The sequence below is a fragment of the Bufo bufo genome, chromosome 4 (assembly GCF_905171765.1).
Source record: "Bufo bufo chromosome 4, aBufBuf1.1, whole genome shotgun sequence".
NCBI lineage: Eukaryota > Metazoa > Chordata > Amphibia > Anura > Bufonidae > Bufo > Bufo bufo.
In genome coordinates, this window is record NC_053392.1 from 132,462,678 (window position 1) to 132,477,861 (window position 15,184).

General features: G+C 42.5%; 1 protein-coding gene across 1 annotated transcript in view; it reads left to right on the forward strand.

The window, feature by feature from the left end:
* LOC120997692 (allantoinase, mitochondrial-like) overlaps positions 1-15,184 on the forward strand; it is a 52,072-nt gene that overhangs the window by 4,324 nt on the left and 32,564 nt on the right. Inside the window, 1 exon segment of the mRNA XM_040427919.1 lies at positions 13,890-14,038. Coding sequence (XP_040283853.1) covers positions 13,890-14,038 — 149 coding nt within the window.

Below are 15,184 nucleotides of genomic sequence, written 5' to 3' on the forward strand. Positions count from 1 at the left end.
CGAAAAAACCTCCGGTACCCAAAGGGTTAAGCCTTACCCTTTTTCTTCCCCACAACAAATCATTAATAATTCTCTCGATAAGCTTAAAAAATGTATCCTCTATCCATATAGGTGAATTCCTAAGGATATAGAGGAGCTGGGGCAAAATCACCATCTTGACCAGGGAAACTCTGTCAGCTCTGCATAAAGGAAGTCGGAGCCATATCCCAATTTTTGACCTCAACTTAGTTAATAATGGAATCAAATTAAGCTGTAGAAAATCTTCAATCTTAGGAGATATAGTCATATTCAGATATAGCCTATTAAGAATTAGAAACATTCAGCATAGTCAGAGTTCCTTCAGTAGAGAGTACAAAGCTATCCACTGGCATAATAGTGGTTTTTCACCAGTTTATATCTAGGCCTGAGAGCTTACCGAAAGAATTAACTACATGGATGAGTCTTGGAAGAATTGTATTAGTATGATCTATAAAAAATAAAACATCATCCGCGTATAAGGAAATGTGGTCCTCCACCCCCATTGCTCCAAACACTTCAATCTTAGAATCTTGCCTAACAGCTAGGGCTAGGGGCTCAATATAAATATATAATAACAATGGGAAAAGAGGACAGTGTCACGGATGAGGCATTTTTGGGTAAGAGGTGCAGAATCAATTGCAAAGACAGAAATGCTTTTTTTCTAGTGCACTAGTAGTCAACACATAAAAGCGAACAAACTGTTCATCAATCAGGTTAACCCCTGCCCCACTATCGATAAATATCTAGATTTCCACCATTTTGGACTCTAGCACCAGCTCGGCAGACAGGAGAAATCGGGCACTGCCAGTAAACGACAAAAGTAAGTTTTCTTGCTCCCCACCCACATGACCAATAGTTATTTGGGGATTAAACGTTTTTCTTTTGTTTTCACCTTGACACTGAATGTACAGGCAAATATTCACAAAATGTCCCTTCTTTTCACAACAAAAACAGACTCCCTTCATATGACCAAAGCTCTTGCCAGCAGTCTCAGGAGTAGCTTACCCTAACTACACAGGCACATCACAAGGCACAACCACAGGTGTCTCTTTACCATAAGTGTCAAAGGAAGCCACCACCTTGTTTGACAGTAACAGTACGTCTTGAGGGTGAGGACCCCTAGATCTCTCCCTCAGGCGTCTATCAAGACGTACAGCAAGGGACATAGCTGCTTCCAATTACTCAGGATTTTCATGAAAGGCCAACGCGTCCAGCAGCCTCTCAGATAGACCCTGACAGAATTGGCTACGGAGAGCAGGATCGTTCCACTCAGTATCGGTAGCCCATCTCCTAAATTCAGAGCAATAGATCTCCGCAGAGCGCTCTCCCTGCCATAAACCACGTAACTTGGTTTCGGCCTGAGAGATCCGATCCGGGTCATTGTAAATAAAAGCCAAGTCTCTAAAAAATTAATCTACCAACTGGAGGGACAGTGATCCGGTCGGCAGAGAAAAAGCCCACGACTGGGCGTCATCTTTAAGCAAAGAAATGATCATACCCAAACGTTGACTCTCGTTCCCAGAAGAGTATGTAATTATCATTTACATGACTCCCTGAACTGGATGAAATTGTCACTACCTTCAGAAAATCTGTCCAGGAGAGCCACCTTCGGTTCAGGGCAGGCCTGATACCCACCACCGGAACCAGCCGCCTGTGGTTTCTGAATCGCACGGAGGTCTGCTACCTCCCAAGACTCCATCTGTTCGACCAGTGCAGACATCCATAGTTGAACAAAAAAACTGCGTTTATGGCGGTAGATTATATCACGGATGAGGTAAAGGAGTAAACACCACACCGACAACCAGGGGGGGGGAAGGAAAAGCCACTAGGCCTCAACGCTAGGGAAAGGTAAGGGTCACCACCTAAAGAACCCTACTCCTGGCCCTGACTCCTAACAGTATGGGTATGGGGCACCCCTTGAAGGTAGAAATTTCCATACACAGGAACCTGGAAGCCCTGGAGACCCTGAGGAGCCCTAAAGATATTGGCAGGGCTGAGACAACCCGTTCCTTCCAAGATGAAGGAACAAGCGTCTCCCTGAGGCCTAGTAACAACAACCAAGGGGAAAAGACAAAATACAAACAAGTGAGACACTTAGCTTCTGTTGTAAAAGGATGAGCAGGAACTCAAGGAGAACCACACTCCAGCTCTTTCTAAAACCAAATGAAGCAATCTACCGCATAGTCAGAAGGGTGGGGTCAGACTATAAAGGGTAGAAGTGATGACTATTGAGCAACAGCTGAGACAAGGGAAGTGGTCATTAACCCTATCAACACTGAATCAAGAGAAATCAAGGAGGCTGTTAGATTCCTCCACGCCCAGTCTCCTTGATCTCCTGACATCAGTCACCTGAGGGACCGTGACAGACAGCCCTGGCGAGTACCCCTATTCAAAGCAAAACTCGTTCTCAAACTCCCATTAATATTTATCTATACAGAAATGTAACCATATCTATAAATCTATCTCCAAACTTGAAAGCGTCCAAGGACAGGATGGAGCAGAGACTGAATGTTCGTAAATAACCGATGAAGATTATAATGGGTACCCTTATTTGGAATAAACCCATTCAGGTCTGGGTGTATAATTAAAGAAACAACCTTACAAAGTCTTGTAGTGAGAATCATTGAAAGAAGCTTCACATCGGTATTCAGTAAGAATATAGGTCTATATGACCCCAGATCCAAGGGATCCTTACCTTTTTTTTAATATTAATGTTATTACAGCTTCTGTCATTGATTCCGGCAAAGTCCAATTTTTTAATGAGTGAACAAATACCTTCAGTACACTAGGGAGAATAGCCTCCCTATATCTACGATAGAATTAGAATTCATATTGAAATCCATCTAACCCAGGGGAGGAATTACCGGAGCATGCTTTAATTTCATTTAATGCCGCCTCTACTTCTTGTAGGGAAAAATCTACCTCAAGCGATTCCCTCTAAATATCTGTAAGAACTGGAAAAGAAATAGCATCCAGATAGGAATCCATCATTTCATCCGTAATATTGGTATCTGCCTTATATAAATCCCCTTTATGGACTCTTGATCATTAACAATTCTACCATCTATTAGACGGATGCTACCTATCTGTTTTTATTTTTATCTTGATTGGAAATCACCCTTGACAGGTGTTTTCCCAGGCAACCTGATTCCGTAAAGGATTTCTGAACCTTGAAAAATAGCCTCTGCTGGGCCTTGTCAAGCAAAAAGTCAGAATATGACTGCATTCTGCATAGCTTTTCTATTTACTTCTAGAAGTTACTGTTACTAGAAAAGTCATTCATGGCTGATGTCGCTGCTTCTTTTAACGCCTTCTCCTTAATACTCTACCCTTTCCTTAGATTAAAAATATTACTAACAAAAATCCCCCTCATAAAGGCCTCGAATGCATCACATACTACTTGGGTCTTAGCTGAATTATAATTAATCTCTCAAAAGCGCACAATTTTCTGTTGTATTAATTCATGATTATCCATTACTGACATCCAATAGGTATTTAATCTACGGTAAATGTAATCAGTCATGCATAGCTCAAGGGAGAGAGGTACATGGTCCGAGAGAGACCTGTCCTCATATTTCATCCGTTTTGCATATCTCATATATTTTTCACTTATTAAGGCCAGATCTATCCTGGACATAGATTTTCCAGATTTGCTTACGCAAGAATAAACTCTTCTCCCTTGCCCTAGGCATCCTCAAACATCCCCAAAGCCGGATTCCTGACAGAAACGGGCCAAGGGTGACCCCCAGGGAAAAATATGGCAATCCCCCTTCCCCATGGAGATCCTATCTGTGGTAGGATTAATTACACAATTAAAGTCCCCAATAATTAGCGAGAAACATTCAGGCCATTGCTCCATAAAAGTAAGCAAAGAGTTAAGTAAATATAGGGAGAAACGGGGTGGCATATAGACAAAGGTCAAAATACATGGCACACACCGGCGTCTGGCTTTATATGGAGGGGGGACATGAATGATGATCAGTGGTGCTGTGAGGCAGTGTGTCTGAATTCAGAAGGGCCCGGACCGACTATAATAGGGCAGCAAATAATGAGGAGCCCGGGGGCAAATGAAAATGAAATACTCTGTGGGCAAAAATCGAAATGTATAGAGGGAGCGGGCGGGGGCAAAATGAAATATAGTCTCACTATATTTCATTTTGCCCCCATTCCCTCTATATATTTTTTATTTTTTGACCACAGAGTATTTCATTTTCATTTTGCCCCCTCATTATTTGCTGCCCCTGGCTGCCTTCATATGGCCAGCGTGGGCCCCCCTTTCTGAATTCAGACACACTGCCGCACGGCACCACTGATCATCATTCATCTCCCCCCCATCCCTCATATGAAGCCAGTGTGTGCCATACATTAAAAAATAAATAAAAATTACTCTAGTGACTAGAGTATTATTTTTTTTTTATGGGGCAGAGCCTGGGGGGGGGGCGGAGGCTCGCGAGGGGGGCTCCAATTCAAAGTTTGCCCTGGGGCCCATAGAACTCTAGTTACGCCCCTGCCTTTAACCCTTGACATGGTATAAAAAAAATGGTAAAATAATAGAATATTGTCCATCTGCCTCCTGATGGCACTGTTGTACAAAATCAGACTTCAGATTTTTGCTACATATTATACCTTTGACTTTTGAAACCTACATCAATGAGGAAGGATACTACCTAATCTTTACCAGACTTAGTGGAACCAATTTGATGGTTCCCATACCATCTTATTTATGGTCAGATAAGAAATACAATGGGCCTTACACTCGCACTGTGGGTTTGTATATCTAATTGTCCAAACTATTGAGTAACGACCCTGGAATAACATTAGCTTTTCTGAGAAACTTCCAACAGCAGAAAACCTTAGTGCTTTCTATACCTCCTGAGACTATATTCCCTCAGCGAGATACACACGGCATAAAGTATATCTTAATATTTGGTTATACTATATATCAATATTCCTCCTCCTGAGTAGTGTTTAGCTCGAATATTTGAATAGCGAATATTAATCGCAAATATCGCAACTTCGTAAATTTGCGAATATTACAAATATATATATATTCGTTATATCGAATATTCGTCATTTTTTAACATCTGAAAACATGATTCCTCCCTGCTTCTTTCTTGTGGGTCAATAAGTCATTGGCCCACAAGCAACTTAAGCAGAGAGGAATCATGTTTTCATATGGAAAATAAAATGACCAATATTCTAAAAAACGAATATATAGCAATATAGTGAATATATTCGTTATTTAGAATTTTCGCATTATTTTTTCCTATCTGTACAGTTATTCGCATACTCCTCCCCGACAAGCGTCCCCATCACCATGGGAACGCCTGTGGGTTAGAAAATATCATCGGATCTGAGTTTTCCCTGAGATCATAAAAACTCAGATCCGATTGTATATTCTAACCCACAGGCGTTTCCGTGGTGACGGGGGCGCTTGTCGGGGAGCAGTATGCCAAGGTGAATTAACAGTACACATTGGGGAAAAAAAGACGAATATTCTAAATAACGAATATATTCGCTATATTGCTATAACTTAGTCTTTTAAAATATTACGAATATTCGTAATATTCTAAAAGACAAAGTTATAGCAATATAGAGAATATTTGTAAAATACACATATAGATTGTAATTTAGCTAATATAGGGCTATAGTATTTTTTTTTTATAGTGTACATTTTTTCCAAAACTGAAGTTCAGAAGAGGCAAAAAATATTAGACTAAAAAAAAAAAAGATTATAGCACTATATTAGCTAACAAACTCTCTATTCCAAATCAAAACATGAAGAAAAATATATCAAATTTGTGTTGTTCCTCTAAACAAATTGAAGAAAAGTGAATATTTGACTGCTCAAAAAAATAGCAGTATTTGTATTCTTCTTTACAAACTCAAACATTTACTATATAAACAGAATTTTTTTGGAAGATTTTGCTTTCCTTTGAATTACTTAACTAATATTTAGTTGTATAACCGCTGTTTCTGAGAACTGCTGTACATCTGTGTTGTATGGTCAACCAACTTCTGGCACCTGTAAACAGGTATTCCAGCCCAGGATGATTGGACTACATTCCACAGTTCTTCTCTATTTCTTGGTTTTGCTTCAGAAACTGCATTTTTGATGTCATTCCAGAAGTTTTCTATTGGATTAAGATCCGGGGATTGGGCTGACCACTCCATTACCCCATCTTGTTGGTCTGGAACCAAGATGTTGCACGTTTACTGGTGTGTTTGGGGTCGTTGTCTTGTTGGAACACCCATTTCAAGGGCATTTCCTCTTCAGCATAAGGCAGCATGACCTCTTCAAGTATTCTGATGTATTCAAACTGATCCATGATCCCTGGTATGCGATAAATAGGCCCAACACCATAGTATGAGAAATATCCCCATATCATGATGCTTGTGCCACCATGCTTCACTGTCTTCACTGTGTACTGTGGCTTGAATTCAGTGTTTGGGGGTCATCTGACAAACTGTCTCCGGCCACTAGACCCAAAAAGAACAATCCTACTTTCATCAGTCCACAAAATGTCTCTTTAGGCCAGTCAATGTGCTCTTTGGCAAATTGTAACCTCTTCAGCACATGCCTTTTTTTCAACAGTTGGACTTTGCGGGGGCTTCTTGCAGATAGCGTGGCTTCACATAGGCATCTTCTAATTGTAACAGTACTCACAGATAACTTTAGACCTTCTTTGATCTTCCTGGAGCTGATTGTTGGCTGAGTCCTTGCCATTTTGACTATTCTTCTATCCATTCGAATGGTAGTTTTTAGCTTTCTTCCACGTCTTTCAGGTTTTGGTTGCCATTTCAAAGCATTTGTGATCATTTTAGCTGAGCAGCCTATCATTTTCTGCACTTCTTTATATGTTTTCCCCTCTACAATCAACTTTTTAATCAAGGTACGCTGTTCTTCTGAACAATGTCTGGAACAACCCAGAGAGAAATGCACTGTAACCAGCATGTACAACATCTGCTGCCTTCCTTCCTTAAATAAGGGCAATAATTGCCACCTGATTTTCAAAGAATGAATGACCTCACTCATTGAACTCCATACTGCTATTATTTTTAACATGCCCCTTTCAATAAGTGATTGCACAGAATCAGCAGCATGCATGTCATGACTCTACTACACCTGCTAGTAAATTATTTGCCATGTAGAAATATAATTTCTACCAAAAACAGTGATTGATCAGGTTAGTGATGTCTGACTGCTATTAATTTGAACACAACTGTATATAAAGAAGGACGTATATACAGGCTCGGACTGGCTCACCGGGAAGCTGGTGAAATGCCCGGTGGGCCCCTTGCCTGTCTGCTTATACTACAGCCAGAGCCACCAGCAGGGCAGTTACTATACTTTCAGGCACCTGGCTGCTATCAGGTGCTGGACTGCAGCACTGGCACACATATCATTTTACTTTGGTGAAAGGGACAGCACAATACCTTGCAGCACTTGTTCCTTTCTCCAAAGTAAAAATTCACCGACCGCACATGAGCAGACAGCTCCCCCCTCTTCTCTGCAGTGTGATATTCCATCATGTGTGAGGAGGGGGCGGAGCCAGAGGAGCCGAGGCGGCAGCAGGAGATAATGGAGACGCTGCTCTCTCTGAGTCACTGTGCCTCCAGTATAAAGTTCAGTTCTCTTCTCTCACTGGTCCCACTACTCCACACAGCAGCACTGGGGTAAGTTACTGTGGGAGGGAACTGGGAAGTTAGGAGAGTCCTGAAGCTGCTGCCCCTGCACATCTTGTGTCCCCCTGTTGTTCCAGCCCCTCACAGACCTTTGCCCACCAACTATCTCACCTATACTTTATACAGAGCAAGAAGTTATGTCTCCCAGTGTCCCCCTCTTCCCTCCCATCAGTGGCATTTCACATTTTCCCAGCCCCTCACCCCCACATAATATGCAATGTCTCTGGAGGTTATATCAGTACTGGAGCGTTATAAGAGGAGTGGCTGATATCAGTCACATAGGATGTAATGTCTCTGAAGGTTATATCAGCGTTGGAGCGTTATAAGAGGAGCGGCTGATATCAGTCACATAGGATGTAAAGGCTCTGAAGGTTATATCAGCGTTGGAGCGTTATAAGAGGAGCGGCTGATATCAGTCACATGTGATGTAATGTCTCTGAAGGTTATATCAGCGTTGGAGCATTATAAGAGGAGCGGCTGCTATCAGTCACATAGCATGTAAAGGCTCTGAAGGTTATATCAGCGTTGGAGCGTTATAAGAGGAGCGGCTGATATCAGTCACATGTGATGTAATGTCTCTGAAGGTTATATCAGCAGTGGAGCATTATAAGAGGAGCGGCTGATATCAGTCACATATGACTGTAGATAGGTCATCAGTATCTGATTGGTGGGGTCTGAGACCCGGGACTAGGGATCAACCGATATAGATTTTTTTAGAGCCGATACCGATAACCTGTGAACTTTCAGCCGATAATTTATACCGATATTCTGTGCATTTTCATTTTTGAAAAAAAATGAATTCCTACACAAATCTGTTGTTAAATGAAGAGATGCCATTATATATCTAAGATTAAATATTTACCGTATACTTATTATTTTGGTTTTTTTTAAATTTTATTTAATAACTATTTCCCCCTTAGGGGCTAGAACCTGGATCTTTTGATCCCTTGTCCTATTTACCCTAATAGAGCTCTATTAGGGTGAATAGGACTTCGCACTCTCCCTGCTGCCCTGTGCATAGTACACACAGCAGCAGGGAGCTGACTATGGCAGCCAGGGCTTCAGTAGCGTCCTGGCTGCCATGGTAACTGATCGGAGCCCCAGGCTTACACTGCTGGGGCTCCGATCAGAAGCTGCCACTGCCACCAATGAAGATAACTTGCCCGATAATTCAAATATAGCGACACCTGACCTCTATAAGAGGTAGCTGCGATCCGCGGCAGTTAACCCCTCAGGTGCGGCAGGGGTTAACTGCCGCGGATCGCAGCTACCTCTCATAAAGGTCGGGTGCAGCTATATGATTCACCCGCCTCCTATATTTGAATTAATAACTGAGTTCACTTCATTGGTGGCGCAATTGCCATAGCCCTCTCACTGGTGGCAGCGGCAGCAGTGGCACAGGGGGGATGGACTGCTTCCTTCTCCCCTGTGCTGCTGAGGGAACATTGATCGCGTTGATAGCAGCGAGATCCATGTTCGCGATTCGTTATCGGCATATCGGCAAGGTTAGATGCTGATTCCGATAACTTTGAAAATCCTGAATTTCGGCCGATAATATCGGTAAATCCGATAATCGGTCGATCCTGACCTGTGCCTGCTGTTTTCACCCCCCATCATGTCCTGTGGTATGCTTTGATTTCTATTTGTAGTCATTTGCTGGGCTCCTCTATTATAAGGTTTTGCGCATTATCTCCTGAGGGTTTAACCTCTCCCTCCATTGCTAGATTCTAGCATCTGCTCTATTTTTCCTTAACTGCATTTTGAGTTGAACTTTGCCTAGTGGTTATGTACCAGGGGGATGACCATATGCTTTCTACTTTACAATAGCAGCATCATTAGTGCTACTTCATGTGGAATCACCCTGATATACACCATCGGCATACCTGACATGTCCCCCATCTTTTGGTGGGTAGCAGCGGCATAGGCCAGTGGATTGCGGCATCCGGTTTCCTGCTGGTTCTTCATTTCTTTTGTTATTTCTAATATTTTATAAATCATGATATGTTTATTACAATTAAATAAATTATCATTTTGGAATATTTTGGGCATTCTTTTGTTGTTTGTTCTTTAACAACATTATAGGTTTATATGGTTTCCTATCCCTTGCCCTGACTAATAGTTTGTACATTGAGGCGTTCTTTTTTGGTTCTATTCGTGGTATACAGGACCACACTGGAATTCAGTGAGCTATTTAGAACAAGACAAAATTTCACAAGTGTTCTGTAAAGGCAGACTGCATGGCTAGGGGCTGGATATTATACATCTGGTACTGAATATTAGTGTTGATCACGAATATTAGAATTGTGAATTTTCATAGCGAATATCGGCACTTCGAGAATTCACGAAAATATTTAGAATATAGTGATATATATTCGTAATTTTGAATATTCTAATTATTTTTTAAACAGTACACATGGTCCCTCCCTGCTTCTAGCTTGTGGGTCAATGAGAAGGCTGCAATATCTTTGACTTTAGGAGTAGTGTTGATTGCAAATTTTCGTACTGCCCATTTTTATTGCAAATTTTTTAATTGCCGATTTACGCAATCACGAACATAATGAGTGAGATAACGAATTCTCGAATTCTCTAATATATGGCGAATATTTGCCCAAATATTCGCAAAATATCACAAATTCGAATATTGCCCCTGCCGCTCATCACTACTGAATATAACACCTGAATTCAATAAGGAGGTGGTCACAATACTTGTGTCCATATAGTCTATTTGCAACCTTACCCAATGAGTAAAATGTTCAAAGGAGAATTAACTGTTTGTTAAGGTTTAAATGAGTATCTGTATTACGATAGTTAAGGGCTCTTTCACACTTGCGTTCTTGTCTTCCGAATGGAGAGAAATCCGTTCAGGATGCATCAGGATGTCTTCAGTTCCGGAACGGAACGTTTTTTGGCCGGAGAAAATACTGCAGCATGCTGCGCTTTTTGCTCCGGCCAAAAATCCGGAACACTTGCCGCAAGGCCGGATCCGGAATTAATGCCCATTGAAAGGCATGGATCCGGATCCGGCCTTAAGCTAAACGTTGTTTCGGCGCATTGCCGGAGCCGACATTTAGCTTTTTCTGAATGGTTACCATGGCTGCCGGGATGCTAAAGTCCTGGCAGCCATGGTAAAGTGTAGCGGGGAGCGGGGGAACAGTATACTTACCGTCCGTGCGGCTCCCGGGGCGCTCCAGAGTGACGTCAGGGAGCCCCAAGCGCATGGATCACGTGATCGCATGGATCACGTCATCCATGTGCATGGGGCGCTCTGACGTCATTCTGGAGCGCCCCGGGAGCCGCACGGACTGTAAGTATACCGCTCCCCCGCTCCCCGCTCCTACTACGGCAACCAGGACTTTAATAGCGTCCTGGGTGCCATAGTAACACTGAAAGCATTTGGAAGGCGGTTCCGTCTTCAAATGCTTTCAGTACACTTGCGTTTTTCCGGATCCGGAGTGTAATTCCGGCAAGCGGAGTACACGCCGGATCCGGACAACGCAAGTGTGAAAGAGGCCTAAGGGTACTTTCACACTAGCGTTTTTCTTTTCCGGCATAGAGTTCCGTCACAGGGGCTCTATACCGGAAAAGAACTGATCAGGCATATCCCAATGCATTCTGAATGGAGAGTAATCCGTTCAGGATGCATCAGGATGTTTTCAGTTCAGTCATTTTGACTGATCAGGCAAAAGAGAAAACCGTAGCATGCTACGGTTTTATCTCCGGCGAAAAAAACTGAAGACTTGCCTGAATGCCGGATCCGGCATTTTTCCCCATAGGAATGTATTAGTGCTGGATCCGGCATTCAAAATACCGGAATGCCGGATCCGTCCTCCGCATGACAAGCGCAGAGACGGATCTGTTCTTGCAATACCGGATCCGTCTCTCCGGTGTCATCTGGAAAAACGGATCCGGTATTTATTTATTTTTGCATTTTTAAAGGTCTGCACATGCGCAGACCAGAAAACACTTAATGCCGGATCCGGTACTAATACATTTCAATGGAAATTAATGCCGGATCCGGCATTCCGGTAAAAAAACAGAATTTTTGGCCGGAGAGAAAACTGCAGCATGCTGCGGTATTTTCTCCAGCCAAAATACGTAAGAGGGACTGAACTGATGCATCCTGAACGGAATGGTCTCCATTCAGAATGCATTAGGATAAAACTGATCAAAGAAAAACGCTAGTGTGAAAGTACCCTTACTTATCTTGACATTTTGATCCTGCAAAACATCTAACAGTATTAGATTGGTAACCAGGAAACCAGTTTAGGCCTTATTATACACTGGGCGTTTCCTAACAGTGAAGTATCCTGGTCTCTGTGCTCTAAATGTTCCCCAACCCCTCTCTTCTGCTCTTGAGTGATGGCTATAGTGGTCTCCTGGATGAACACTAGCAGAGCCGTCAATCAAGAGTGGGGAGGTGGTGGTTGGGTTTTCTGAAGAGATCCCAGGACACTTCAGTGTTAGAGAATAGACACTTGGCAAGTGGAGGCTTGACAGAAAAAAATCTTTTTTCTTACAGTCTCCCTTTTAAGCAAATACATACAGTACAGACCAAAAGTTTGGACACGCCTTCTCATTCAAAGAGTTTTCTTTATTTTCATGACTATGAAGGCATCAAAACTATGAATTAACACATGTGGAATTATATACATAACAAACAAGTGTGAAACAACAGAAAATATGTAATATTCTAGGTTCTTCAAAGTAGCCACCTTTTGCTTTGATTACTGCTTTGCACACTCTTGGCATTCTCTTGATGAGCTTCAAGAGGAAGTCCCCTGAAATGGTCTTCCAACAGTCTTGAAGGAGTTCCCAGAGATGCTTAGCACTTGTTGGCCCTTTTGCCTTCACTCTGCGGTCCAGCTCACCCCAAACCATCTCGATTGGGTTCAGGTCCGGTGACTGTGGAGGCCAGGTCATCTGGCGCAGCACCCCATCACTCTCCTTCATGGTCAAATAGCCCTTACTTTCAAAGTTTTCCCAATTTTTTGTCTGACTGACTGACCTTCATTTCTTAAAGTAATGATGGCCACTCGTTTTTCTTTACTTAGCTGCTTTTTTGCTTTTTTTGCACAGTAGCCACCTTTTGCTTTGATTACCGCTTTGCACACTCTTGCCATTCTCTTGATGAGCTTCAAGAGGTAGTCCCCTGAAATGGTTTTCACTTCACAGGTGTGCCCTGTCAGGTTTAATAAGTGGGATTTCTTGCCTTATAAATGGGGTTGGGACCATCAGTTGCGTTGAGGAGAAGTCAGGTGGATACACAGCTGATAGTCCTACTGAATAGACTGTTAGAATTTGTATTATGGCAAGAAAAAAGCAGCTAAGTAAAGAAAAACGAGTGGCCATGTCAGTCAGTCAGACGAAAAATTGGGAAAACTTTGAAAGTAAGGGCTATTTGACCATTTCAGGGGACTACCTTTTGAAGCTCATCAAGAGAATGCCAAGAGTGTGCAAAGCAGTAATCAAAGCAAAAGGTGGCTACTTTGAAGAACCTAGAATATGACATATTTTCAGTTGTTTCACACTTGTTTGTTATGTATATAATGCCACATGTGTTAATTCATAGTTTTGATGCCTTCATAGTCATGAAAATAAAGAAAACTCTTTGAATGAGAAGGTGTGTCCAAACTTTTGGTCTGTACTGTATATTACTTATAAGACAGAAAAAAAACGTTCTTAGGGCTCATTCACACGACTGTATGGTTGCCGTACCCGTGTTGTGGAAAGCCCTAAGAATACATAAACTATTTATACATTTGTAAAGAAATATACAGTACAAAGGAGGTGGAAATACAAGTCATGACTACCAAGGCCACAATGGATGATTACCATGAAGCATTATGGGGGAGATTTATCATTTAGTTTGAGCCAGAAAAGTGGCGTTAAAAATTTACAAACTGTATGTTTGTTTTCTTGCACAAATGAAGCCAGAAATCTACTGCAGCTTCGAGCTACCATAGATGTCTATCTAGGCGCACAGACTGCCGGAGGATGCGCCTCATAGATGACAAGCCATTTAAAAGCATCCTCCAGCAGTGCAGAAAGTGTCGGTCTTGATAAATCTCCCCCTACATACCTACAGGCTATGGAGATGTAAATCCCATACAGGCCATGTAAGTAAGGTCTACGGAGGGAGAGATCAGCTGTATGCTACTAACCAGTCTGTTACTGCTTTGCCCTAGGAAGCATGAATGTAACATTAGGATCCAAGCTGAGCACTATACGGAGTAAAAGAGTGGTCATTGACAAAACTATAACTTCTGCTGATATCATCATCACTGATGGCAAGATCAGTAATATTCTACCTTGGGGAAAGTCAAGCGGATCACAGGTAATACAATACCCAGGATGACTACGTTTGGAAATACAATAATTTGTCACATACTGTCAAATATATAGTGGAATCCATATTAGCACAGAATGAATGGAAGTACCTATAGGAGAGGGGAAGTAACCTAAAAGCTGAAGGTTACATGCAAAAGCTTGCATACATGTAAAATTGTATCACTGGATTAACATACACACACCTCAAGCAACTTCTCCACAACCTCATTCCTGCGGGGCAACTCAAAACCGCCCACACTTACCAAAGAACCCCCCCACCCACAGTCATGTAAAAAATATACAAATAAAAAAAACGTATTAGCACCAGAAAGGAGGAGGGGTCAGGATTTTACTTTAGAATATGCTGCCCGGGCCCTATATGCCCCACACACTAGTTATTTCTTCTTAGTGCTCCAACAGAGTAGTTATGCCCCCTTAGTGCCCAAACACAGTAGAATACCCTCTTAGTGCCCCCACACAGCAGCTGTGTCTCCACACAGTAGTTATGCCCTCTTAGTGTCCCCACACAGTAGCTACACCCCCTTAGTGCCCAAACACAGTAGAATACCCTCTTAGTGCCCCCACACAGTAGTTATGTCCCCTTAGTGCCCCCACACAGTAGTTATGCCTCCTTAGTGCCCCCACACAGTAGTTATGTGCCCCCACACAATAGTTATGCCCCCTCAGTGCCCCCACACAGTAGTTATGTCCCCTTAGTCCCCCCCCTTACAATAGTGCTGCCCCATTAGTTCCGCTCTTACAGTAGTGTTGCCCTCCTAGCAGCTCCCTTACAGTAGTGACACCCCCCTAGTTTTAATAAGCTGAACAGAAGAGCGCATAGATGACTCCTGGCCTGTGCGCTTTCCTAATCACCGCAGCAGGCGGGATGACGTCACTGCATTGCGCTTGCAGCTGGGGAAGGCCAGGAAATGAGGCCCGACTGCTGTAATGGCTGATACAGCATCCAGACTAATTTCATGTTTTTGAGATTAAACTGTTGAGAGGGATGTAATAATGTTGTTGGTTTTGTTTTACACATGAAGAAGCAACGATAAAATAACAAACTGTTTTTCCAGGCACTTTATTTGACTATCTGCTATGACTAATGGAGAGGAGCCCCAAAACAACCCCTTTAAGTAGCAATTTTCCCTTG